Source organism: Salvia miltiorrhiza, chromosome 1, assembly GCF_028751815.1.
Source record: "Salvia miltiorrhiza cultivar Shanhuang (shh) chromosome 1, IMPLAD_Smil_shh, whole genome shotgun sequence".
NCBI lineage: Eukaryota > Viridiplantae > Streptophyta > Magnoliopsida > Lamiales > Lamiaceae > Salvia > Salvia miltiorrhiza.
Genome location: NC_080387.1, coordinates 25,676,466 through 25,701,422, shown reverse-complemented (window position 1 = coordinate 25,701,422; position 24,957 = coordinate 25,676,466). Strand labels below are relative to the sequence as shown.

At 36.9% G+C, this 24,957-nt stretch overlaps 3 protein-coding genes and 1 long non-coding RNA gene across 5 annotated transcripts; 2 read left to right on the top strand and 2 right to left on the bottom strand.

The window, feature by feature from the left end:
* Positions 1-1,956: 1,956 nt before the first annotated feature.
* On the bottom strand, positions 1,957-2,875 carry LOC131016789 (uncharacterized). Its single transcript, XM_057945521.1, has 2 exons — positions 2,767-2,875; positions 1,957-2,635 (listed from the first exon to the last, which is right to left on the bottom strand). Exons 1-2 carry the CDS (start codon positions 2,796-2,798, stop codon positions 2,035-2,037), a joined length of 633 nt encoding a protein of 210 aa, XP_057801504.1. The 5' UTR covers positions 2,799-2,875; the 3' UTR covers positions 1,957-2,034.
* A 6,079-nt stretch (positions 2,876-8,954) lies between these two features.
* On the top strand, positions 8,955-12,037 carry LOC131016778 (uncharacterized). 2 transcript variants are annotated; one of them, XM_057945507.1, is made up of 3 exons: positions 8,955-9,016; positions 9,654-10,254; positions 10,751-12,037. In XM_057945507.1, the coding sequence occupies exon 3, from the start codon at positions 10,752-10,754 to the stop codon at positions 11,814-11,816; it is 1,065 nt and encodes a 354-aa protein (XP_057801490.1). In that variant the 5' UTR covers positions 8,955-9,016; positions 9,654-10,254; position 10,751; the 3' UTR covers positions 11,817-12,037. The 2 variants fall into 2 exon arrangements, with proteins under 2 accessions (XP_057801490.1, XP_057801494.1); XM_057945511.1 differs by lacking the exon at positions 8,955-9,016 and having other exon boundaries at positions 9,977-10,193.
* Positions 12,038-12,775: 738 nt separating this feature from the next.
* On the top strand, positions 12,776-15,900 carry LOC131016771 (uncharacterized). Its single transcript, XR_009099215.1, has 2 exons — positions 12,776-12,908; positions 15,630-15,900. It is a non-coding gene; the product is annotated as an uncharacterized LOC131016771 (long non-coding RNA).
* Positions 15,901-19,151: 3,251 nt separating this feature from the next.
* On the bottom strand, positions 19,152-21,638 carry LOC131016764 (bidirectional sugar transporter SWEET5-like). The gene is made up of 6 exons (XM_057945491.1): positions 21,442-21,638; positions 20,879-20,915; positions 20,187-20,403; positions 19,909-20,070; positions 19,699-19,821; positions 19,152-19,597 (listed from the first exon to the last, which is right to left on the bottom strand). The coding sequence occupies exons 1-6, from the start codon at positions 21,482-21,484 to the stop codon at positions 19,475-19,477; spliced, it is 705 nt and encodes a 234-aa protein (XP_057801474.1). The 5' UTR covers positions 21,485-21,638; the 3' UTR covers positions 19,152-19,474.
* Positions 21,639-24,957: the final 3,319 nt, after the last annotated feature.

Below are 24,957 nucleotides of genomic sequence, written 5' to 3'. Positions count from 1 at the left end.
ATTAAAGAATAACGCGATAAAGGAGTGAAAATTGCATGTAAATCATATACCATAAAAGCGATTTTCACCTGATTTCAAATTTTTACCTTCGTCTTCCTCTCTTCTTCATATTAACTACCCGGTGAAAAACTTTTTTTTTCTTTTTTTTCGATCATTTTTCCATCGTCTTTCAGGTTCGCCGCTGTTCAGGTTCCTTATTTTTCTCTGTCCACTTGATTTCTCTTGTTCTCTGTATATATAATGGCCTCCAAGGAACCTGATTATAACATGGATTGTGGAAATCTTCCTCATTCAATTGTTCATTATAATAACCTTAAGGACTATAGAAAAATTCTTCACTTCCCCATTCATAACTTAAAGCTAAAACAACAGACAAGGGCTTTTGAAAATCCGATGATGATGACCTTCCTCCCAAATCAAGGCAGGACTACGTTTGCCTCCTCCTACTTTTTTAGTTGAGGTCTGCAACTTTTTTGAAATCCCTTTTATCCAGTTAGCCCCGTCTGCTATTCTTCGCGCCCCTACTCTTCCATATACTTCTTACTAACAACGGTGTACAAAACACCGCTCGTAATTTTTTTTATGAAACCCAAATTCTTAAGAAGAATAACATTTTCTACAATTTCTCGTATCAACTTACGATAGAGACTTCCACTCCCAATACTTTTTTGTTGAAGTGTTTGCGGGAGACTGGGCGCATTGTTTTAATTCTGCTTCGACAGATTCCTCGTCATTGATGGTAGAATCTTTTTGCTTCACCTTCTGCTCTTCTTCTCTCGTGTAAAGCCTTTCATATCCTTATTTTACTTCTATATTTTTGAACGTAAATAGAAGCAGGCTATTATTCTGCAAAAATATTCGAAATTCATTTATTTTTCTCAATTGTTTAAATTATAAAGAGAGACAAGTTGGAGGAATGATCCAAAGCATTGACGCCTACATCGCACAATCCAAGTCTTCCTCACTCTTTAAACAACTCTCTCTCTTTCTCTCTCTCCTCACTATTAATGGCGGCTTCCCCATCCCCTATCAGTCAAAACATCCATCTCTCTCTAAAACCACACACCATAATTTCAACTCATACCCCAACCCCTTCCTTCTTTTCAACGACACAATTGTCAGTGCGCCACCGCCACCAACATTCACCATGGACCCAACCGACATTCGCTTCTTCAAGGATAATTGTGTAATTTTATAACAAATGTTTTTTTTTTTTAATCTTTATGAATATTTTAAATTTTTGTTATATAAAAACGAATATTTTCATATATTAACTCTAGAAACTAAATCATATATCCCCATAATATAGAAGTACAACCCACACGTAAGTGGAAATCAAACTAAGAATGACAAGAGATTGAGTATCCACCTATGTTGCATAGGTACGGGGTGCGGATGCGGGGGCGATACGATACGAGTACGGGGATACGGATTTTTAAAAATTATAGGGTGCGATTCGGCAAGGATACATCTAATTATTAAAATTTTATGATATATAATGCTTATAAAATATACAATTTAAATTTTCTTAAATTAATTCTATGTAATTTACATTTTATTTTACCCAAAAGTTAAGCATTTTCAATTATATAAGTTAATTGAGCAACAATATAACGATTCAAATATTATTAGTCCAATATATAAGTCATAACTGAAAATAAAATTATCAAAATAACCTTGTGTAAGCCTTTCGTGCACGAGATACGTGAATTTCGCCTATGGAATTTGCGAATTCGGTTTATTTTTATAAATTATTTTAAAAGATACGCCACGTGGCGAATCAAATGCGAATCCGACGAGAATCCGAGAGAATCGCACCCTAGAAGAATCCGATTCGCCGTACATGCTAATTTTTGAAGAATCCGTGCATCATAGGTATCCACCTATTAAGGATTTTCCAAATGCGAACCTATTTGTAATTTATCTACCCAAATCCATATAATAATGTACCCATAGTTGCAAATACATGTGAATATGTATATACTTTAATTCCATTTTCATTTGAAGGGGTTTATTCTCAACAATACATATTATCTAGGTCTGCAGATTGTCCTGAGTAGTGGGTTGGTTTTGCACAAAGAAGGCAGCACGAACAGCAGTGATGACATAAACCAGCAGCCCCGACCCCACGAAGACCAGCAGCGTCACCACCGCGTATACCGGCTTCCCGCCGCACGACAGCGACCCCAATTTCACCCTTATAAAATCCACGATCGACATCGTCAGGAACGTGCTGCCCACGGCCGATCCGACGGCGGAGGCGAAGAGGCAGTACTTGAGGTGGTCGACGTTGATGTCGGCCTTGTGAGGATCGGTGGGGTCCATGCTGTTGCGCAGGTTGATCTGAAGCTTCAAGCTCTGAGCCACGAGGGATGAGAAGAGGAAGAAGCTGAACGACACCACTTCGAACACGATCAGCCGCCTCACCGTCTCCGAGCTGGTGGTGCACGCTGGGTTCGACACGGTGGTGGCGTTTTCCGGGACGGTCATGGAAAACCCGATGAATAACGACATCGTGAAGAGGGAGTTAACGCTCACTATGCCGTCCAGGGCCGTCACGTGGATGCTCGTGTTCTTCCCGTTGTCGGCCACGGGGGCGGGGGCGGCATCGGCATTCTTCTCCAGCAATTCCGATCTGCATGCACGGTTATACTTATTTAATCCGATCGTGTGTATGTTACACGGTGATTTATGTTTATAATATGGAACATGACATTCAAATTAATTAGTCTATAGATTATATATAGAGAGACGAAATATAATTACCGTACGATGGTAGGTTGTTTGTTGTTCATCATTTTGTGTTGCTGCAGTCGATGTAATTATATAATTTGCTATACTTTAAAGTGTGAGTGTGCGACTATATATATACAAGGTTTTTGTTTCCTATTTACATACATAACATTGCTTCGTGAGATGACCTAGTCAATATTTGGATCAGCTTAATTTCTTCTTCTTAATTAATTTTTCAACACTTTAAACTATTTCAAAGGCATGCATAAATCAAACTCGCCTTCAAACTTGTATTTAATTCCGAAGTTTCCTCAAGTTAGTAACGGTCATGTTGCATTTAAGAAATGATTAAATGGGTGAAGTTAAAGACTTCAAGTTTTCAAAGATATACAGATATTATTGTATGCACGCATTTAATTATTTATGAATTTGATGTACATTTCATGTATATAAATACTACAAAATTATTTTAAAATTGCACAGTATATTCTAGCACTACAAAAAAAATAAACTAGTAACATGAGACTTGGTAGTTATTAAGGGCTGTAAACGAGCCGAGCCGAGCCGAATACTAGCAGGCTCGAGCTCGGCTCGTTTAAATATTCGGGTGTTCGAGCTCGGCTCGAGCTCGATTCGAGCTTTTATCTTGATGATCGAGCTCGGCTCGTCATCCACTTACTAAGCTCGGGCTTGGTTCGAGTTCGGCTCGGGTGATGCTCGATAATATCGAATTCGAGCTTGAGCTCGAGCTCGGCTCGTTAGATGTTTGTATATATGGTGTTCAAGCTCGAATTTGTTATAAATTTAAGAAAATTTTCTTAATTAATATGTTACACGAGTTCGAGTTCGACTCGTTTAAGGCTCGTGTACTAACTCGATTGAAGGCTCGACTGAAGGTTCGTGAACAAGCTCGCGAACAATCGAATTCGAACATGTTCGCGAGCTCAACGAGCCGAGCACTGTCAGGCTCGAGCTCGGCTCGATAAAAATTTCGAGCTTGAAATTAGGCTCGAGCTCGGCTCGTTTATTATCGAATCGAGCTCCGAACGAGCTTTTTTTCGAGTCGAATCTCGAATAGCTTGCGAGTAGCTCTGTTCATTTACAGCCCTAATTATTATATTTATGTTTGTCATAAAAATTAGTGATATTTGATGATATAGTTATCACTAATAATTATACTTTTAAACCCTATTAGTTTTTATGATACAAATATTAGCTATTAAGCCTCATGTTACTAATATAATTTTAAACATATAATATTTTTTGTAGCGTGTACGTACAATATTCAATTTAATAATCCAAACTCTAAGAAATATTCCACGGTTACGCCTAATGTGTAAGAACATTAAAGTCTGACGCTGCAGGAGCATGGAATATTGGAATTGCTATTGCTAGACAATATCAATAAGTTACTGTATTGAGAAAAAAATGATGTTGAAATCTAGTGCCTTATTAATTAGACTACTATAGTCATGTTTATTTATTGAAGCAACTGACTTCTTGATGCATGCATATATTGTTGTTTTAGTCGTATCGTTTTAATATAATTGATTTGACAATGTATTAGTAATTAATGTTAATGTTCTTTTTTTTTAATCTTTATTAACATTAATAAGAAAGGACATACCTCACTGTAATTTTTGAAGAATATGTCGATTTCCCTCCGCCATAATTTTCTATTACCTCTAAATAGATTTTCCCAATTAGCTAGCTAGTAATGGGATCTCTTGTTTTGATTAGATATTAAAATCTTTTAAATGATGATTGTAAACTAATTTAATAAATTGTAGTTCACTTACAAAAAAAACAAACAATTATCGGCGACGTCTGGTGTCGGTAATTTAGAGGTGGCGCCAGAAAAGGGACTACCGACGGCATTACCGGTGGCGTCTCGCCGCCGGACGGTTCCTCGTCAGTACACGATTACCGGCGGCAAACACACACCGGTGGCGCCGCCGCCGTTAACATTCGTCGGTGAATGGTGGGGAGCTGCCGGAGAATTGCCGGCGGCAATCGACCGCCGCTAATTACTGACGGCGCCTACACCGCTGGTAATGTTGACCGGACGGCGGCGGTGCCTTTCACTGGAGTCGCGGAGTATTACCGGTGGCGGCCGCCGCTGGTGATTAGCGGCGCCCGATTGCCGCCCGTAATTTTTTTGAAATTTATTTATTTATTTATGCCCATAATTTATTTCCGTATTTATACAATATTGCATAAGTTAGACGAACTTTTCAGTCGGTTACCCATCTTAGTTGTGCTTTAAGTCAAGCACGCTTAACCTTGAAGTTCCTTTCGAATGGTCACCAGTACAGTACACTCGTATTATTGATATATTTAGTACATATTAATTCATTTAAAGTCTACTTCAATATACAATATCATATATTCATAACCTTGTAATATGTTCATATGATATCCAAGTGATGTTGTTAATTACAGATCGGTACGTCTTGGTTCCGTCCTTATTTTTATGTCGAAAAAATATTTATTTATTAATTTATTATTAATAATTTTTTTAATCAATCTAGTTTATACACCATAAGTATTTTAATTTGATAATTGTAATGTATTTTGAATTTATTTCCATACGTCCTTATTTTTATGTCGAAAAAATATTTATTTATTAATATTTTTTTATCAATCTAGTTTATACACCATAAGTATTTTAATTTGTTAATTGTAATGTATTTTGAATTTATTTCCATACGTCCTTATTTTTATGTCGAAAAAAATATTTGAAGAAAATATTTGTTATAGTTCAGTCGCGACTGATAAGAAACTCAGTTTGAAGAAAATTTTCAACTTACAACTGGTGCTAACTGAAAGTACATGAAGACGAGTCTATTGATCACAAGCGTGCTAAGGTAGATGATCCATGTTCTAGTGTAAATGGTGCATCCACAAAACTGTATTTGTAAACTCCACTGAGAAATCCAAATTTCTAGTGACTTTTAAAAGGGATACAAGGCTTGCTAAAAAGTATAGGAGTTTTGAGTCCCCCTTGAGATGGCCTAGTGGATGGGGTGGTTGCCTGTTGTCCAAGAGGTCACAGGTTCAAATACTCTCGGCCACAATAACCACCATAGGTGGGGTGTGTGTGGTTTGTACTATTTATAAAGAAATTATTCATAAAAAACAAGTATAGGAGTTCTGAGATTAAATTAGTGAGGAGAGTTGCTACTATAGGACAACCCTATGAGCCCTAGGTTCCTCAGTCGAAGCACAATCAACCCAAACTGTAGTAGCCCGCTCTTTTATTTATGATTAAAACTAGTAAATGCAAATTTTTATAAATGAATCCAGTTTATGGTCCTGATTTTTTTTTATCAGAAACGAAGTTATTATTTTAGCTTTATACTTTTATAAGTATGAGAAAAACGCGACAAGGATTATTGAGCCATTCAATAATTATTCAAGTTATAACTGACTTAGCAAAGTCATGTTATTTATTAATCGAAAAACAGAAGCAGTTATATTATTAGTGCTACTTGAAGTCGAGAAATTATTCCGACTGCAACGCAGATTAAATCTACGGATTTAATCTAGATATTAATGGCTTGTAAAGTGAATTAAATCTACGTATTTAATTTATACACGAATAATGAGCAGAAGCCAGTATTTGATTGCAAACACGCGATTAAATAACAGATGCACTGAGTAACCAAGACACAAAGATTTATTATTATTTACAATTAGGACATCACACTATACACGCATAATTACCATCGCTGTTTTCCATCAGCCATTTCCGCTACTTGGAAGAGTAGCCTTTTGATTTTCACATTTGCTAGAATTGTATTTTATTGTGGAAACGACTTTAGTCCTTGATTGCACCAGAAAATCATACATTCAACTCTCGAATTTGCTGGCTTTAGGAGGAAGATCATGATTAAGACAATCGATCTTCCACTGTCTAATTATATTATCAACCACCAACTCCACTTAACAAAAATCTATGAGACCTATGCACTAGCCAACTGAGCCACCACCCTTTTCCACTCCACCAACTCCACTCCACCAAACTTTCCACTTACTTCCTTCCCCACCACACGCAAGAATGCATCCAACATTCCCTTATATCTGCAGCCATGTTATAACAGAGAATTTCTTGCATAGTCGAACACCATCACAAACATCAATTTACAGCAACTCACTCCCACCCATCATCTGGAGAAATCAACTTATTTTCATAAGAGGTAAACACTAGGCTCAGCTCATTCAATCCATTTGCATTTCTTCCAACATACATGATTTGGTAAATGATACAAAGTTTAGAACGAGTATATATGCTTATGAACTTAGCAAGACACACGATCAGAAATCAGTTCATACGTAGTTTTAAAACGAGCATACTATGTATTATGCAAAACAAAGATAGTTTACACCTTGTCCTTGCCTTATTTCGTTTAAAAACAAAACCCGATAGAAATAGGGGAGAGGCGAGTTCGACTTAGCCTTAGGAAAAGCGGGCTGACTGCCTCGGTCGGTTTGAGACTAAGACAACGACGGTAGGGGCAGGGGCGAACGAAGCTGACCGGTACCGAGCCGAGCAGCGGCTGCTCTGCAGCGGCGATCCATTTCTTTCTGGAAATTCGGACAGCGTCGACGGTGAAATTAGAAGGCCTACTGTCACGCATAACCTCAGCGCGACAACAGCAACAACTTCACTCAACGATTGCGGAGAAGAGGCAGTAGAGGCGGGCTGAATTCTCAGAATAGGAAGCTTGAATCTCGGTTGCGGATATGTTGAAAGATGAAACGAGGGGAGGAGAAGGTGAGCGAGGCCGACCGACTCCAGGCCGGAGCAGCACTAGAACGGCGACCAGCCATCAGATTCTGACGGAGACGCGGTGCAGCGGCGACCTGATATTTGACGATTAGGGCTCGAATTGGGATCTGCGGAGAGGAGAGTCCGACGCAGGAGAACGAACGAGACGCAGGCGGTTCGCCGGGAATTGCAGCGGCGATTGCGATGTCAGGAAGGACCTAGGGCACGCCCTCTCACCTCGGATGAACTGCCAGCAAGAGAGAAGAACAGAGAGAGAACGGCGTCGGGGTTAGACTCGTCGCCGGTCGAAGCCAACCGAAGCAGACGACGGCTGGACGGCCGAGGAAGAGGAAGCCGGCCGGATTTGAGAGGTGGCCGAGCGCCGATCTTGAGAAGAAGAGGGCATCAGCTCCTTGAAGAGAGAAAGGACCGAGAGTTTTGAGAAGAGAGAGAGAGAGTGGGCTTGATTCATTTAATTCTTTGGGCTTCATTTATTTTAAATTGTTTGGGCTTAAGTTTATTTCCTTTGCTTGGGCCGATTTTGGAGTATTTTTTTTAGATGGGCTGTTTGTTATCCCATTAATTTGGGCCCAGAACCATATCCCTTAATTTCACATGGGCTAGCATATATTGGGCTTTCCCTTTTAATTTATTGTGGGCCGAATTATTTTAAGTTGGGCTCGATTAATTTAAGGAATTGGGCTGATGCATATTTATGATGAGCTATTATTCTAGTCCCATTTATATTTCGTTGGGCCAGTTTAATTCATCATTTGGGCCAATTAAATTGCCTTTTTGGGCTAAGATTAATTCTTTTCAGTCCACATTAATTATTATTTGGACCCCTATTTTAATTGTTTTGGGTCGAAGACTTTTAAGTTGGGCTTTAATTCTTTTAAAGCTTGAGCTGAAGTTACTCCTTTGAGCTAAGCCTAGCAGTATCAATTTTTGATGGAGCCCAATTATTTATCAGTAATGAGCCGCCCAGTTTATTAAATATTGTTTTTGGACTTCAGACTTTAAAGCAAGCCATTACTTTTTATTTCATTAAAGCCACTATTTTATTTAATTAATCGGCTACCTTATTTTGAGCCATTAATTAATTGAAGTTACACTAGTAATTATATTCTACTGTCAAGCCCGATAAATTCTTACGGGGTTACTTATGGGATGAACCGAGTCAGTTCCTTCTATTTATCGAATACAAGAGCGAGATTATTTTATTTTACGAGTTAAAATATTCCGATGAGGAAGGAAGAATCACAGCTTTATTCGACCGCGTTAGACGAGAATTAGCTAAATCTATTAACGAGGATTAATAGTAGAATTCCCGATTATCGCTTAGAAGATTAGTTCATGCATACAAGATTCATGCATAGTTAAATTACGCTTTCTCATTAATTGAGAATTTTCCTCGAACCAATGTCTTATTTTACATTCTCGTGATTAAGGTCAAGCGCGAGAGTAAGAACTACTCAAGGAATCAGTACCTTAGCAAAATCTTGCTATCAGGTGGGCAATTTCTTACGCGTAAATAAAATGCTATGCAAGTGTTATGCTTTAAAATGCAAATTGGATCTTCAAGTATGGTATGCTTTATTACGCTTAAATGAGTTAAGCTTTATTATGATGCACATTAAATGATTACGCTTATTTACGCTTGAATGCTTTACGCTGATAAGTTTATGCTTATGTTTGATGCTTGCGTCTGTTGGGGGAGGCCTCCCTCAACAGTACGATGCCGTGTCCGCTGAGGAGGGCCTTCCTCACGGCGCGATGCCCGTGTCCGCTGAGAGAGGTCTCTCTCGCGGCGCGATGCCAGTATGCCAGTATGCCAGCGTCTATTGGGGGAGGCCTCCCTCAATAGTACGATGCCGTGACCGCTGAGGGAGGCCCCCTTCACGGCGCGATGCCCGTGTTCGTTGGGGAAGGCCTTCTCCACGACACGATGTTTGTTAATGAAGATTGATGATGAAGAATGCCCTTATGCTATTTATGAATTTGGAAATGTTTAATGAGCAAATGATATGAAAGAAACTCATGCCTCTTATGCGATATTGTGAAATTGTTAATGATGTTATGTTATATGCTTGGCAACTGCCCACTAAGTACTCTTGTACTTAGCCCTTCGATGTTTATGTTTGTGCAGGTTGAGCTGTGATGGGCGATGAAGTGTTGTTGCTGAGTGGAGTTTTTGTCGAACTTAAAGTAGGCTCAGAAAGGATACATGTCTTCATACATGTATCTCAGTTATGCATTCCGCTGTAAACACTGATTATTTCAGTTACGCCTTCCGTTGCAAACTCTGATAATGTTTTAGCCAAGCCCCTAACGATGCCTTTTTCCTTTTAAGGAATATAACGCGAATACAAGTTCTTTGAGTACCCTTTTTATGCGAACTATGCCTTTTTCCTTTTTAAGGAATATTACACGCGTATTCAAGCTCTTTGAGTATTCTTTTATGCATCCCTTTCTAAACCCGCTTCTTAATTTCCCTTCCCCAGTCATGGTTTTCCCGGATTAATTATCCTTAATTAAGGCCGGTCGTGACAGAGTGGTATCAGAGCAGTTCGTTTGCTCTGAGCCTAAGAGTTTATTTAAGCCAAACTTAGAATGGATCACTAAAGTGTCTAGAGTTCAATCGACAAAGCTCAGCACTTCATCGTATCACACTCAACGAAGCAGAATGGTATGCTCTTCCAAGTTTTGAGTTAATGTTTACAAAAAGTGAAAATTATCGTAATAGCAAAGTGAGTAACTGTTAATAACTATGTTATGTTGTTATTGAATGAAATGATTTACGCAAGCGCGATTAAGTATGCCTATGGAATGAATCCCTATGAACATAGAGCTATTAAGATATGAGATCACACTACGACAGAACATAGAAGCAAACATAGAAAAAAATTAGATTGTATCTTTTGGTGGCTATAGTGAAGGAAGCAAGATAAGTGATACGTATAGAAAAAATTTTCTTAAGCTGATGATATTATAGCCACTATAAATCTCCATGACTTATGCTTAAGTATCCAGTTTAGATGATGTGATAATATATGCTTAAGGATTGTTATGACTCATAGATTTGAGATGCTAAGGACCCTTAAAGCTTACTACATCAATGATCAATGATGTCATTGGAGTCATGACTTGTTTACAAGTTATATTAAGTTGACATTTACAAGAATTCTTTTGAGGCTTGTATTAGATTATGCTAGAGTGTACTAATTGGCACATCTTTGCTATCAGAATGCCGCCTAAGAGAGGACGCCCTGCGAAAAACAATAACAATCGCAGAAACCGTAACGCTGTACCCGAAGAACCACAAGATGCTCGAGGACATAACCCATCCCCTCCGCCTCCGACTAGGAGAGTCGAAGAACTCTTTTTAAGGCAAAATCCACCTACGTTTGACGGAACGAGTGAACCGGCTGAAGCTGAGATTTGGGTGCGTGCAATGGAACGCATTTTCAACTTTCTACGTTGTACTGATGAGGAGCGCCTATCTTGCGTCTCTTTCCAACTAACAGGATCAGCTGACTTCTGGTGGGAAGCACGTCGAAAAATTCTGACACCTGAACAATGGGCAAGTTATACTTGGGAAGATTTTAAGACGGGATTATATGATAAATATATTCCGAAAAGCTATAGGAAGAAGAAAGAAGCTGAGTTCTACGAGTTGAAGCAAGGAAATAAATCTGTGGTTGAATACGACAAGGAATTCTGCAACCTGTCTAGGTTTGCTCCGCAACAAGTGGACACAGATGAGAAGATGGCAGAGAAATTTTGTGCCGGTCTACGGTACGAAATTAGGATGGTTCTAGCAAGCCACGGAGGACTCTCATACACGGAGTCTCTGAACAGGGCACTTGACATTGAAGCTGCAATGCCGTCAGACAAGTCAGCCCCACCATTGATCTCAACGCCAAACGATCCACCAGGAGCCTCACATACTCTCAAAGGGAAGCACAAGTGGGACAACAACGAAGACAATATCAATCAGACCAGTAAGAAAGTGTGGCAAGAAAAGGAACGGGCCGAACAGTTTATTCAACCAAGGTACGAGGCACAAACTAATCTCGAGCCAACTGGAGGTAACCAAGGTCAGAAAGGAATTTCACCTTGCCCAAATTGCGGTAAGATGCATAGGGGTATCTGTCGGGCTGGAACTAACGGTTGTTACAATTGTGGCCAAAAAGGTCACTACTCCACGCAATGCCCCAACAGACAACGAGGTTCAGCAATTGGGAACACCCACACCCCCTTGCCAGCAATACGTGGACACTTGCGAAATCAGCCTCAATCACATCAGTGAAAATCTTATGGAAACACCGCAGACAAGAGAAGTTACGCGGGAACTTGAAGACAAGATGAAGGAAAAATACCCCGAACTGTTTTAGCAGAGATATGCAAATTTCGGGACGAAATTTTTGTTAAGAGGGGTAGTATGTAGTAGCCCGCTCTTTTATTTATGATTAAAACTAGTAAATGCAAATTTTTATAAATGAATCCAGTTTATGGTCCTGATTTTTTTTTATCAGAAACGAAGTTATTATTTTAGCTTTATACTTTTATAAGTATGAGAAAAACGCGACAAGGATTATTGAGCCATTCAATAATTATTCAAGTTATAACTGACTTAGCAAAGTCATGTTATTTATTAATCGAAAAACAGAAGCAGTTATATTATTAGTGCTACTTGAAGTCGAGAAATTATTCCGACTGCAACGCAGATTAAATCTACGGATTTAATCTAGATATTAATGGCTTGTAAAGTGAATTAAATCTACGTATTTAATTTATACACGAATAATGAGCAGAAGCCAGTATTTGATTGCAAACACGCGATTAAATAACAGATGCACTGAGTAACCAAGACACAAAGATTTATTATTATTTACAATTAGGACATCACACTATACACGCATAATTACCATCGCTGTTTTCCATCAGCCATTTCCGCTACTTGGAAGAGTAGCCTTTTGATTTTCACATTTGCTAGAATTGTATTTTATTGTGGAAACGACTTTAGTCCTTGATTGCACCAGAAAATCATACATTCAACTCTCGAATTTGCTGGCTTTAGGAGGAAGATCATGATTAAGACAATCGATCTTCCACTGTCTAATTATATTATCAACCACCAACTCCACTTAACAAAAATCTATGAGACCTATGCACTAGCCAACTGAGCCACCACCCTTTTCCACTCCACCAACTCCACTCCACCAAACTTTCCACTTACTTCCTTCCCCACCACACGCAAGAATGCATCCAACATTCCCTTATATCTGCAGCCATGTTATAACAGAGAATTTCTTGCATAGTCGAACACCATCACAAACATCAATTTACAGCAACTCACTCCCACCCATCATCTGGAGAAATCAACTTATTTTCATAAGAGGTAAACACTAGGCTCAGCTCATTCAATCCATTTGCATTTCTTCCAACATACATGATTTGGTAAATGATACAAAGTTTAGAACGAGTATATATGCTTATGAACTTAGCAAGACACACGATCAGAAATCAGTTCATACGTAGTTTTAAAACGAGCATACTATGTATTATGCAAAACAAAGATAGTTTACACCTTGTCCTTGCCTTATTTCGTTTAAAAACAAAACCCGATAGAAATAGGGGAGAGGCGAGTTCGACTTAGCCTTAGGAAAAGCGGGCTGACTGCCTCGGTCGGTTTGAGACTAAGACAACGACGGTAGGGGCAGGGGCGAACGAAGCTGACCGGTACCGAGCCGAGCAGCGGCTGCTCTGCAGCGGCGATCCATTTCTTTCTGGAAATTCGGACAGCGTCGACGGTGAAATTAGAAGGCCTACTGTCACGCATAACCTCAGCGCGACAACAGCAACAACTTCACTCAACGATTGCGGAGAAGAGGCAGTAGAGGCGGGCTGAATTCTCAGAATAGGAAGCTTGAATCTCGGTTGCGGATATGTTGAAAGATGAAACGAGGGGAGGAGAAGGTGAGCGAGGCCGACCGACTCCAGGCCGGAGCAGCACTAGAACGGCGACCAGCCATCAGATTCTGACGGAGACGCGGTGCAGCGGCGACCTGATATTTGACGATTAGGGCTCGAATTGGGATCTGCGGAGAGGAGAGTCCGACGCAGGAGAACGAACGAGACGCAGGCGGTTCGCCGGGAATTGCAGCGGCGATTGCGATGTCAGGAAGGACCTAGGGCACGCCCTCTCACCTCGGATGAACTGCCAGCAAGAGAGAAGAACAGAGAGAGAACGGCGTCGGGGTTAGACTCGTCGCCGGTCGAAGCCAACCGAAGCAGACGACGGCTGGACGGCCGAGGAAGAGGAAGCCGGCCGGATTTGAGAGGTGGCCGAGCGCCGATCTTGAGAAGAAGAGGGCATCAGCTCCTTGAAGAGAGAAAGGACCGAGAGTTTTGAGAAGAGAGAGAGAGAGTGGGCTTGATTCATTTAATTCTTTGGGCTTCATTTATTTTAAATTGTTTGGGCTTAAGTTTATTTCCTTTGCTTGGGCCGATTTTGGAGTATTTTTTTTAGATGGGCTGTTTGTTATCCCATTAATTTGGGCCCAGAACCATATCCCTTAATTTCACATGGGCTAGCATATATTGGGCTTTCCCTTTTAATTTATTGTGGGCCGAATTATTTTAAGTTGGGCTCGATTAATTTAAGGAATTGGGCTGATGCATATTTATGATGAGCTATTATTCTAGTCCCATTTATATTTCGTTGGGCCAGTTTAATTCATCATTTGGGCCAATTAAATTGCCTTTTTGGGCTAAGATTAATTCTTTTCAGTCCACATTAATTATTATTTGGACCCCTATTTTAATTGTTTTGGGTCGAAGACTTTTAAGTTGGGCTTTAATTCTTTTAAAGCTTGAGCTGAAGTTACTCCTTTGAGCTAAGCCTAGCAGTATCAATTTTTGATGGAGCCCAATTATTTATCAGTAATGAGCCGCCCAGTTTATTAAATATTGTTTTTGGACTTCAGACTTTAAAGCAAGCCATTACTTTTTATTTCATTAAAGCCACTATTTTATTTAATTAATCGGCTACCTTATTTTGAGCCATTAATTAATTGAAGTTACACTAGTAATTATATTCTACTGTCAAGCCCGATAAATTCTTACGGGGTTACTTATGGGATGAACCGAGTCAGTTCCTTCTATTTATCGAATACAAGAGCGAGATTATTTTATTTTACGAGTTAAAATATTCCGATGAGGAAGGAAGAATCACAGCTTTATTCGACCGCGTTAGACGAGAATTAGCTAAATCTATTAACGAGGATTAATAGTAGAATTCCCGATTATCGCTTAGAAGATTAGTTCATGCATACAAGATTCATGCATAGTTAAATTACGCTTTCTCATTAATTGAGAATTTTCCTCGAACCAATGTCTTATTTTACATTCTCGTGATTAAGGTCAAGCGCGAGAGTAAGAACTACTCAAGGAATCAGTACCTTAGCAAAATCTTGCTATCAGGTGGGCAATTTCTTACGCGTAAATAAAATGCTATGCAAGTGTTATGCTTTAAAATGCAAATTGGATCTTCAAGTATGGTATGCTTTATTACGCTTAAATGAGTTAAGCTTTATTATGATGCACATTAAATGATTACGCTTATTTACGCTTGAATGCTTTACGCTGATAAGTTTATGCTTATGTTTGATGCTTGCGTCTGTTGGGGGAGGCCTCCCTCAACAGTACGATGCCGTGTCCGCTGAGGAGGGCCTTCCTCACGGCGCGATGCCCGTGTCCGCTGAGAGAGGTCTCTCTCGCGGCGCGATGCCAGTATGCCAGTATGCCAGCGTCTATTGGGGGAGGCCTCCCTCAATAGTACGATGCCGTGACCGCTGAGGGAGGCCCCCTTCACGGCGCGATGCCCGTGTTCGTTGGGGAAGGCCTTCTCCACGACACGATGTTTGTTAATGAAGATTGATGATGAAGAATGCCCTTATGCTATTTATGAATTTGGAAATGTTTAATGAGCAAATGATATGAAAGAAACTCATGCCTCTTATGCGATATTGTGAAATTGTTAATGATGTTATGTTATATGCTTGGCAACTGCCCACTAAGTACTCTTGTACTTAGCCCTTCGATGTTTATGTTTGTGCAGGTTGAGCTGTGATGGGCGATGAAGTGTTGTTGCTGAGTGGAGTTTTTGTCGAACTTAAAGTAGGCTCAGAAAGGATACATGTCTTCATACATGTATCTCAGTTATGCATTCCGCTGTAAACACTGATTATTTCAGTTACGCCTTCCGTTGCAAACTCTGATAATGTTTTAGCCAAGCCCCTAACGATGCCTTTTTCCTTTTAAGGAATATAACGCGAATACAAGTTCTTTGAGTACCCTTTTTATGCGAACTATGCCTTTTTCCTTTTTAAGGAATATTACACGCGTATTCAAGCTCTTTGAGTATTCTTTTATGCATCCCTTTCTAAACCCGCTTCTTAATTTCCCTTCCCCAGTCATGGTTTTCCCGGATTAATTATCCTTAATTAAGGCCGGTCGTGACACAAACAACCTTATTGAAGAAGCACACTACTACACGACACACATCTGCAAACCCGAGTCCATGGCAAAGCCAACTTCCTATGACAAATTATATTGATTTCAATGGGGAACAAATTTGTCTAAATCCCAACGTCTTTCCTCCTCATTTTTTTGGAAATGGTCTAAATCACAATGTTAAATTGATTAGATAAACTAGCGTCTAACCCGTCGAAATTCGACGGGAATTATTTTATGTCATTATTTATAATTATTTTTATTACTATAACATATGAAATAGTTTATATATAAATTATTTCTTTAATTAATTTGATATGATCAAATTAAATTAGTAATACATATTTGAAATAATATTAATCTTAATCACTTTCGCCAATTAAATGTAGGTTGTGATAATAGAAATACATTTTTATATAAATATTCATTTGATGAAGTTTATAAAAAGTTGATGTGGGATTGAATATTTTAGAAGAAAAAAATATGTAAATTTGAAGTATGATATGATGTACGATTGATGTGTCGCATTTACTGTTAATCGTATATCGATAATATTTACTCTCTCCGTCCCTCAAACACTTTCCTTTTTTTTCTATTTTGGTTCATCCCCAAAACATCTTCCTAACCTATTTTTAAAAACAATTTCACTTTTTGTGGGACTCGTTCTCCACTTTCACTAACTCTCACTCTTACAATTTCACTTTTTCTGGGACCCATTCTTCACTTATCAAATGCATAACTAACTTTTATTAAAACTCGTGTCATCCTCTCTTAGGAAGATGTTTGGGGGACGGAGGGAGTATTAAGTTTGTTCAAATTCTTTAAATTTGACGGATAAGAAATAATTTAATTAAACATATGTCATCTGAGTATCATCTCATATGGACTTAATAAGACCAGATAATAATATGAAGCTCTAAAGACCACATACGACATTTGAACGTCAAAATTTTAAAAATCATATTCTTTGGAGTTTGAAATACCACATCTGAATTTTGAGCATCATCTTGTATGGAGTTTGAAGATTATAACTTACTTGTATAAATACATCTATATATAAATGTATTATATATATATATATATATACACATATTAATTTGTGAGTATGATGTGATAAACTTAAACTAATATTATATAATAAAATAAAATACAAATATAAATCTTTTTTAGATATGAAAATTGATTAAAAATTTAGAAAAAAATAAGAATGAATGAAAATTGAAGAAAATTAAAATAGAGTGATTATACGGCGCCACGTAGGATATGATTTATTTTGCTATTATATATATAATGGTAGATAGATTGGGCATATGCATGTATTTTATTTATTTATAACATTTAGTTGAAGAATATCTTTTCTAAAAAATGAGTTGACATTTGAATTGATTGCTTTTCGTGGATTAATTTATTGGTATACTTTATTTAAGTTTTCGTCACACTTGGAACAATCTCAATTAAGTGGGTATAATGATTCCTATTTTGGATGCCACCATTTTATTAAATTAAAATTTTCAAGTGAATGAGAATTGAGGAAAATTAGAATGAAGTGATTATACGATGCCACGTCGGATAAGATTTATTTTGCTATAATATATGTAGGATTTATAATTAAATAGATATGTTGGATTTATCTAATAGTTTTATACAATTATTTAATAGTACATATTTTATCTAATAGTTTTATACGATTATTTAATAGTATGGAATTTATCTATAAATTTATATGATTATTTAATAGTTTTTAAATGTAAAAATTGATTAGAAATGTATAAATAAATAAGAATGAATGAGAAATGAGGAAAATTAGAATGAAGTGATTATACGATGTCACGTAGGATATGATTTATTTTGCTATAATGTAAAAATTGATTAGAAATATATAAATAAATAAGAATGAATTAGAATTGAGAAAAATTAGAATGAAGTGATTATACGATGCCACGTAGGATAAGATTTATTTTGCTATAATATATATAAATTTATAGATAAATAAGAATGAGTGAGAATTGAGGAAAATTAGAATGAAGCGATTATACGATGATACGTAGGATATGATTTATTTTGCTATAATGTAAAAATTGATGATTAGAAATATATAAATAAATAAGAATGAATGAGAATTGAAGAAAATTAGAATGAAGTGATAATAATTAAAATCAAGAGAAAGAGATAATAAAGATGATAGGTTGAAGGAAATAAAATAAGAGCTCAAACGTGGCTGCATGAGGCCGAAATTAGTTATATATGATTGGAATATAATTAATGCATAAGAAATTAGATATAGAAATTTGTTGATGATAGGTTCGAAATTAGATATATAAAAATTTGTTGATTAAAAATTTAGAAAAAATAAGAATGAATGAGAATTGAGAAAAATTAGAATGGAGTGATTCTATTACGCCACGTAGGATAGAGCTTATTTTACTTTTGTATATATAGATAGATTTGAGTTCCAAAGACAATGTTCAAAGACTCAATATATTTTAGGTGGGCACGTAAGACTTAATTTTTGCACGGACCACTTATGACCTAGTAAAATAAGAAGAATGATGGATCGTGCAGCAAAAATAGATGGTACTTGGAAAGTTGGAAATTGGATGTTTAAAACCTAAGTTCATATTTGATAATGATTTTGGATCCTAAAAATTCAATTTGAGACAATTTTGTCACAATGTTCAAAAGTTAGACGAGTATAAATTGTTGGGATATTTTTTTAAGAGGAGCTCTCTCTTGTATAGCTAGGTCCGCACAAGAGAATTTGTGTTTTTTTTTTTTATAAAAAAATAGTTAGATTATCTGGATATTTTTTTTGTATACTTTTCTTAAATATAACAAAAAAAAAATAAAATTCGAGGGGCAATCTTTTCATTTTTACGATAATAGAAGCACTATTTACAAAGAAAGGCACCAACTTTTTATGGAACGACATTCACGTGTGGTGATCATAATTTAGAACTGAAAGTACATAGTACTTAACAATTAACGAGACCTAATTAAGGTTCCCAAATTTAGGCTTATATTTATCTCACTAAACCGAACACATGTTCGCCTTCAAGAAGTAATGTAAGCAACCTAATAAGATCAAATAGCTCAAAAATTAAAAATGAAATAGTAATAACCGATACAATGGAATGGTAAAAAGAATACGGAAAAACAAATTAGGCGGTGCCCACAAAAAGCGCTCACAATAATCATGCTGCATATTAAATCCCTCTTTATATACGTACATATATTCAGGTGAGAGCAATCACGAATAGTTAGTGGAATGAAACATATGTTTTGAAATATATGGTCAAAGCAAAGCGTAGTTACATCTATAAGCAAAAATGATGAGTTGGAATGAACTTTAAGAAGCTGCAGTCGTCTAGAAATGAAGTGCCAAGAATTTGCAAAATTCCAACATATCCAAAGTTGCATACCTCTCCCCTCCAAATAGAGACATCTCATCTATTATATTATCTCACAATGCTTGACTTCACTTTGCACTGAACCACCTCTCTTAGCTCCGAAGGTGTAATAAGCATAAACAGACAGCTGAAACAAACCAAAAGCTGCTCCAAGTCCATTTCCAGTCTACATCCAAAACACCCAAATATAATCAAATAAAATATGAGTATGAATATTCATTATCTACACAATGCAATGATTCATATAATGTTGTAGAACGAGCTTACAGCGATATAAAGGTCGAAGGATTTGAGGCAAGCATAGATGAGCCAAACGACCCCATTTGAGAAACCAGCAAGGCAAACCCAAAATGGCATGAACTCGGGATCTTGTGACTTCATAACTTGTCCCTATTAACGAGTTGATCATCACGAGTCAATGTTGCTCGCGGAGGAATACTAAAGTATGAGTCTTAACATAAAGAGATGGCCGCTTACAATGACGGACAGAGGAGAGGCGTACATGATAATCCCACATACGACACAGATAATCCCCACGAACATGGAGCGAGAGGTATGTGAGTGAAAGCAGAGGAATGTTATGAGAGCAACAATAGCCAGCATGATGATCTCAACGATAAGGAGACAGATTATGATGGCCTACCACATTTAACAACAAGATCATTAGCATTTAGTAGCATGCTTTAAGTTTTGAGAAAGGGCAACACAAACAAACATTCCAACAATTTTTAAGATGGCGGATCATAACTACTCACCCTTTTCCTATTGGTGGTGTAACGGAAGAAAATTCCGAGGTAAATCAGCTCGAGAATAAGGCCAGCTGAATTGATTGAGATCACAAGAATGCTGTCAGGATGAACCACTGGTAAACCATAGAATACCCAGAACATGCAGTTCATCACGGAGGCGAGGTACAGATAAGGGTGGAACTCCTCTGTGGTTTGGTTCCGCCATATTCTCAAACAAGTTGGCCTATATATAGTCAAAATGTTATCAACAACGGTGAAGTGAAGATGAGCTGCTTATTGTTTTGTGCCAGAACAGCCTTTTGGAAAAAAAGTAAAAAGAAAATATGAGTTAGAATTGAGTAATGGAGTAAAATGAGCTCTTTCCTTTTCCTGCATCTTCGTTGAACATGTTCGAGGAAAATGATTCTCAGGCAATCATTAAAATGCTAAGCTTAACTGAACGACATCTTAATCAATACTAAAATCTGAATTTGTTGAATCATGATTCCTTTTGTAACAGAGTAGATATTTTCGATTTCAGATTCAGGATATCCTAATTACAGTATTGAGGTCCAATTATGAACACATGATATAAGAGAGGCATGAATAAACTCCTTCTGCAGAATTTTTGAAAGCAACCTCTTACAGAGTAGAGATTCTGTGCGGAGGTCCAATTATCAATACAGAGAGAGAGAGAGAGAGAGAGAGAAGAGAGTTACCCAGGAGACAGGAACAGCAACAGAGAGAGGACATTGCCTGTAGAAAATTTTGTGCAGCAAACGAATTCAAGTACAAGCATGAATCATGAAGATATTCGCAAAAAGCGAATGGATAAATTCAAAACATAACTGTTCCATATTCCGATTAAGATTTAATCAAATTAAACTCCAGCAGAAACAGATAATAATCATGTTTCAGTCCTATTACATAGTAGAATACCTCAAACTCGCATATTCAAAATCAATACTAACATTCATTCAACAATCATAAAAAAAATACCACCAAAATCACGATACAAAATGAAGAAAACAAATCGATCTTCTTCTCAGTCAATTTGATAAACTCAAGCTATATATATCGTAATAGAAATCTAATCGATTTACGCTCAATCAGTTCTCCAGCAAATTATAATTAAAAAAACTCAAGCTAAAACAGTACACTAAAGTACACACACAAACATGCAAAATAGACATAGAAAAACACTCACAGAACAGAGCTCCACCAGCATGCACAAAATTCTTAAGAAAGGAAAAGCGTAAGAAAGAGCGCATGAAGCACAAACCAACAATGCCGATGATGAAACGAGCGAGGCTTTGTCCGTACATATTCACGGCAGCAAATATCGTATCATCCACGAAAGACGAAAGCCTTCAAGTGTGCGAGTGCGTGAGTGTGTGAGAGAGAGAGACAGAGAGGGTGAAGGGGCGATCAGTGCATCACGCTAAGAACGTGAGTAATTTGGCAACTGAAATGCTAAAATGAAATGCTAACGGTTTATTCTCCCAATTAGCACATGTTGATATATATATTGGTTCGGTCACACAGCAAGAAATGTTATAACTCATGGATAAAGAAAAACTAATCTAGTTTATTTAAGTAAGTAGTAGAGACTGCGTGCATTCACACGTAAAATAAAATTAATTTAATAAATAATTTTTTGTGAGTATAAATTTATATTTTAATTTATTTTATAGTAATATTTATCATTTTAATATATTTTTTGAACCTCTTATTGGGCAATTTTTGAAAACTATAATATTATGAAACTCGTAAAATTGAAAAAATTCATTTAAATTTTAATATAAAATTGAAAAAATTCATCTAAATTGAAAACTATAATATTATGAACATCTTATAGTAAAGACTCTTGTGTATATATCCTCTCATAACACACTTAGAGCCATTCATAACATGTAACATACCATGATCAGAATAATAGGAGAACCCCATAGCTATAAGTCAGTGAACCATTCTTTTTGTGAACAAATGTGGAAAGAGCATGTTGAGTCCATCCATCTTATGGTTGACAACATTTAGCATCTCAGCTTCTTCAACTTGATCTGCAGAATTTGTTCTTTTTTTGGTTAATTTGATTTTGCTTGGCCTGCTTTCTTTTCCAAGAATAGCAATCCTTTCTAATGTGTTTGAGCTTTTTGCAGTGATAGCATTTTTTGTTATCACTTTCTTCCATTTTTTGGATTTCTTCTGATTTCTTTTCTTGGTTTGCCCATTTTCCTACTTGAATTTTTCAGATTTATGTTTCTTGACGTTAAGACTTTCTGGTTGAGATTCTTGCCTTCCCTCAACTGCCTTTCTGCAATTCTTTAGCTCTTAAGACATTCATCACTTAATTGAATGTGATAGAATTTTCCTTCCCAAATAGCATTGCATCTTTAAGATGCTCATATATTTTGGGTAGTGCATTCAGTAGCAAGAATGGCTTTATCCTCATCTGCCAACTTAGCATCAATACTCTGTAAGTCATCAAGTGATTCATTAAACTCATCCAGTTGATCAGAAAGACTCTTATCCTCTGTAAACTTATAGGAGTATAACAATTGTTTCATGTATGATTTGTTCGCAACAAATTATTTTGTATCTATACAGAGAGTGAAGCTTCTTCCATACCTCCAATGTAGTGCCTTCCTTTGCCACTTCACAAAGTACTCTATCACCCAAACATAGAATGATTGCACTGTGAGTCTGATCAATTTCCTCCTGACTGATCTTGGATGCTCATTCAGTCTTTCCCTTCTCATCTGTTGGTGCTTCCTTCAAGGCATCAGTAAATCCCTGCTGTATGAGTATGGCACACATTCTAATCTTCCAAAGACTAAAATGGTTCTTGCCATGCATTAAGTCTCCCGGCCTTAGTTTACCGTTGATATATATCTTCTCCGATGCTGCGACTGTCTTTGACCTCGCGATCTGCAACCGCCGTTAATCCGAATCCAACTTCGCACAGATGGCGCCAAATGTTGATTCAAGAGCAGTTGCAATACAAATTTAGCTCAAGATTCTATGAACTAAACAATTCAGCAAGAAACTAAAACGAAGATTGACGCAAGTGTTTACATGGTTCGCATCCAAAGATCCTACACACACGGGCATAAAGATGAATCACTTTATTATCAATAAAGGAATGAAATATACAGACTCAAGAATGAGTAACCCTAGCTTATCAAGATCAATGATCTAGTTGCACACTTTTACCCTCTCGCTCTACGATGAAGTCTTCTCCTCTGCAAATTAAGAGCTGCCACTATATATATCTCATGCATAGAATGTGAGTTGCACACACGCATAATTGAATCTAGAACTGTTATGACAAACTTAACATATCAGTCCCAATACTCCAGCTAATTGCACATAAGCCCCCCAACTCTACAAGATGTTTTCTTTGTTGGGCATGGCATATGTTTTATTTCTTGGATCTAGATTTTCGTCATCCATGTAGAGTATACATAATTTACTGCGCATATGTCGCTGCATGCATGATTCAAACCACGACCTTGTAGATACAAGGCGCGGCTTCAAACCGACTCACCTCTTTGGTCTTATTTTGCTTCAGTTCTTTATTTTGCCAAAAATTCTCGTCCTCTTTAGTTTGCCTTTTTTATCGGTTTGTTTATTCATTTCTTTCTTATTTTCATTTATCGTTGTGATAGACGAGTACTCTTCTTCCATCACTTTTTTTTTTCTATTGAATTTTTGTCATAATTTTTTTTAATAAAACTCGTCTCTTAATTTTCTGTATTGTCAAGAGTTCTTTAGGTTTTTTTTTTTTTTTTTTTTTTTGGAATTGGTCACTTTCCTATATTAAATTTAAAAATTAATCGATCAAATAATTTTTTTAAAAATGGTCAATTTTTGTGCAAAAATACAAATTTACCCTTAACATTAAAATTTAAAAATTAGTCTTTCGTCTCTCTTCATATTCTATAATTTCATAATTCTCTCAGCAAATCTCTCTCTCTCTCTTCCAAAGTTCCTTCGTCACTTCTCAATCCTTTACCACCAAAATTGAAAATTGCTACCAATTCATCATGCTCTACAAAAACTTACAATGGAGGAGGTAAGTAATTATAATTAATTAACAAGCTACAAGTAACATCATTTATTGGATTTGGAGGATAAGACTGTTACTCTTATTCTTAGCCATATCAAAGTAGCAGTAGGGTTTACCCGTGCACCAGCAGATGGTGTTGTTCCAATTTTAGATGTGCTTATTCTGATGCCGATGCGCTCTGACGCTAATTTCTCCATTTCTTTTTATTTTTTTTTTCCAATGATGATTTGTGAAGTTTATTGGAGAGAATTGATCGATTGAAAGAGAAAGAGATTTTGGATAATTAATTATTGTTCTTGAATTCACGATCGGATCTATGAATTCACAACCAGATTTTTGAATTCACGACTAAAATTAGAATTCATAACCAGCTCGATGAATTCACAGCTAAATCGTTAGTGTTGGTTGTAAATCCGAGTTTAAAAGCTCGAATTCACAACTAGAAATAATGCTAGTCGTGAATTTGAGTTTTAAACCTTGAATTCACGACTAACAATATTACTAGTCGTGAATTCAACTTTTAAAACTTGAATTCACGACTAAAACTATGTCTAGTTGTGAATTCAAACTTTAAAACTCAAATTCACATTCAACTTGGTTGTGATTCGTGAATAGCTTTTAAGTTTTTTTTTTTATCAAAAAGATAAAATGATAATTAAGTATAAACAATTTTTAAATTTTTTATTTTAATTATCAATTACTATTACTTTTACTAGTCCAAAGTGATTA